The 2,187-nt window shown below is 42.3% G+C and overlaps 1 protein-coding gene across 1 annotated transcript in view; it reads left to right on the top strand.

Moving 5' to 3' along the window:
- Positions 1 to 847: 847 nt before the first annotated feature.
- EPB41L5 (erythrocyte membrane protein band 4.1 like 5) overlaps positions 848 to 2,187 on the top strand; it is a gene marked incomplete at its 3' end in the record, with an annotated part of 27,767 nt that continues 26,427 nt past the window's right edge. The window contains exon 1 of the mRNA XM_010131036.1: positions 848 to 1,027. Coding sequence (XP_010129338.1) covers positions 848 to 1,027 — 180 coding nt within the window. The remainder of the gene's footprint in view (positions 1,028 to 2,187) is intronic.

Raw genomic sequence — 2,187 nt, forward strand, 5'->3', positions numbered from 1 at the left:
TGGGGAGGCCGCCTGCCCTGCGCGGCGGAGGTCCTCGGCACAGCCGTGGCGACAGCGAGACGGGAACGGCCGTGCCCGAAAGGTGCTCCCCTCTCTGCGCAAAGTTTTCCTGGAGAGGCTCGGTACTGAAGTGCCTGGTTTGTCAGCGGAGTTCTGGGGCGGGAAGGGCCGGTCGTAAGTGTTTTTTCGGTGAGAGATGCGGTATGTCAGCCAAGAAGATGGCTGGTGGTGTAGAACCGTAGAATCATAGAACATGCTAGGTTGGAAGGGACTTCGGAAAGATTATCTGGTCCAGTCTTTTGTGGGAAGGGGAGCCTCGATGAGATTATCCATCACCCTGTCCAGTCGTGTCTTGAAAACCCTCAGGGATGGGGTCCCCACCGTGTCCCTGAGGAGGTTGTTCTACTGATTGATTGTTCTCAATGTAAAAAAATTATTCCTTGCATTAAAATGAATCTCTTCTAGTGAAACTTGTTGTGTATAGTTCTTAGTTGTTTTCCAGGTTTGAGAGCACATCACTATCTCATTGAATAGTGCAGTAGCATTTAATGAAAGAGTGAAATTAATTGTATGAGATCTACACGATCATTGTTTTTTCCCTAACATGCTGTGAAATTGTCCCCAAAATCACCTCAACTACCATCAAATGTTTGAGCTGAGGTTATTTTCAAAGTAGTCAAAGACTGTGGCTATTGAAATCTAAAGAAGCAAAACAACTGTTTGAATCTCTAACAGTTCTTTAGCAAAGTCTGGTATTTGCGAAGAACTTTAAATGTGGGATATTAGCTTTTTCTGTCAAAAACTGACATTAACATGTACTTTTTCTGTCTTGCATTTTGTAGCAAAGATGCTGAGCTTTTTTCGTCGAACCCTTGGACGGCGGTCTATGCGTAAGCATGCAGAGAAGGAACGGCTAAGAGAGGCCCAAAGAGCTGCAACCCATATCCCTGCAGCTGGGGATGCAAAATCCATCATTACTTGCCGAGTAGCGCTGCTGGATGGAACAGATGTCAGCGTGGACCTGCCGGTAGGAATGATGCAAGATTGTTTTTTAATTACCATTGGCTTGTCAATCTGATTGTGCCCTTTGCTGTTTACAAGTTAGTAAAGGGATATCTATTTGTTGTAGCAGCTGACCCTGTGACTTCATGTCCGCTAAGTTACTGGTCATGAAAAGGTACTGAAAGGACAGTTAACTTTGTTATTCACTGAAACTAGAGAGCATTTTGCTAGGTGTTGTGTGCCTTATACATTGAACACTTCCTGGCACGTTAATGTAATTGTTGTGCCAAGGCTTTAATTTTGAGAGGGTGACATTTTGGATGAATTGGATTTTCTTTTTAGTGAGTTATATATGCATCTTAAGGACAGGAAATCTCTTGTTGTATCTTTGTCGAAGAGGAGAGATGAGCAGAAGTACTAGCTGTAACTTCTGAGTGAGTTTTGTTTGTTTGGATTTTGTGTCAGGGGTGGATGCAGTTTTAAACGCTAACTTGAGAGGGAAGAGAAGAATTCTACATTCTTCTCCTGCTCAGGGCAGATCATGTAGCAGGAATTGTCTCATAACATAGCTCTATTTGGAGTGAGATGTTAGCCGCTTCTACATTTCTAAAGCTCCCTTAACATACACGTGTCTGTTCTGCTTAATTATATCCCTGGTTTAGGCCAACAGGATGAACAGTAGCAATAGAAGGGATGTGCTCTGCTTTACCTTGTATTACAGTTGTTTGCGACTTGTTTTGAACTTATATGGCTGAATGAGGAAGCTGTGGGTCAGCAAGACCTTCTGACTGGTTCCATAGGACTTGGCTGTAATAACAATTGTGCTGATGTTGGAGCTGCTGGTGAGAAAGGTCACATAGAGCATCCATTCTTGAAATGGCTTTTTTTCCTTCTCTTTTGTATTTTAAGCACAATTCTAGCATTTATAATGTTAGGTAGTCTAAGGAAGGCTCAATTTGTTAGAGTATTGGCTGGTTTTGTTGACATAATGAGCAGAAATAACTCTTGCAGTATCCAGAAGCTCAAGTAATCTAAAGAAACAGTTTGGCATCTTTATTTGCGAAATGATTATACAGGTATGTGTTTATAGAGGGCAGTAAAACTAATTTGTACATCTCTGAAACAACGTAATGAACATATCCAGTGCTGTTTAGTGCCTAGGATGTTTGATTTGAGGCCAGGAAT

This window comes from Buceros rhinoceros, unplaced genomic scaffold, assembly GCF_000710305.1.
Source record: "Buceros rhinoceros silvestris isolate BGI_N320 unplaced genomic scaffold, ASM71030v1 scaffold46310, whole genome shotgun sequence".
In the NCBI taxonomy this organism is placed as follows: Eukaryota; Metazoa; Chordata; class Aves; order Bucerotiformes; family Bucerotidae; genus Buceros; species Buceros rhinoceros.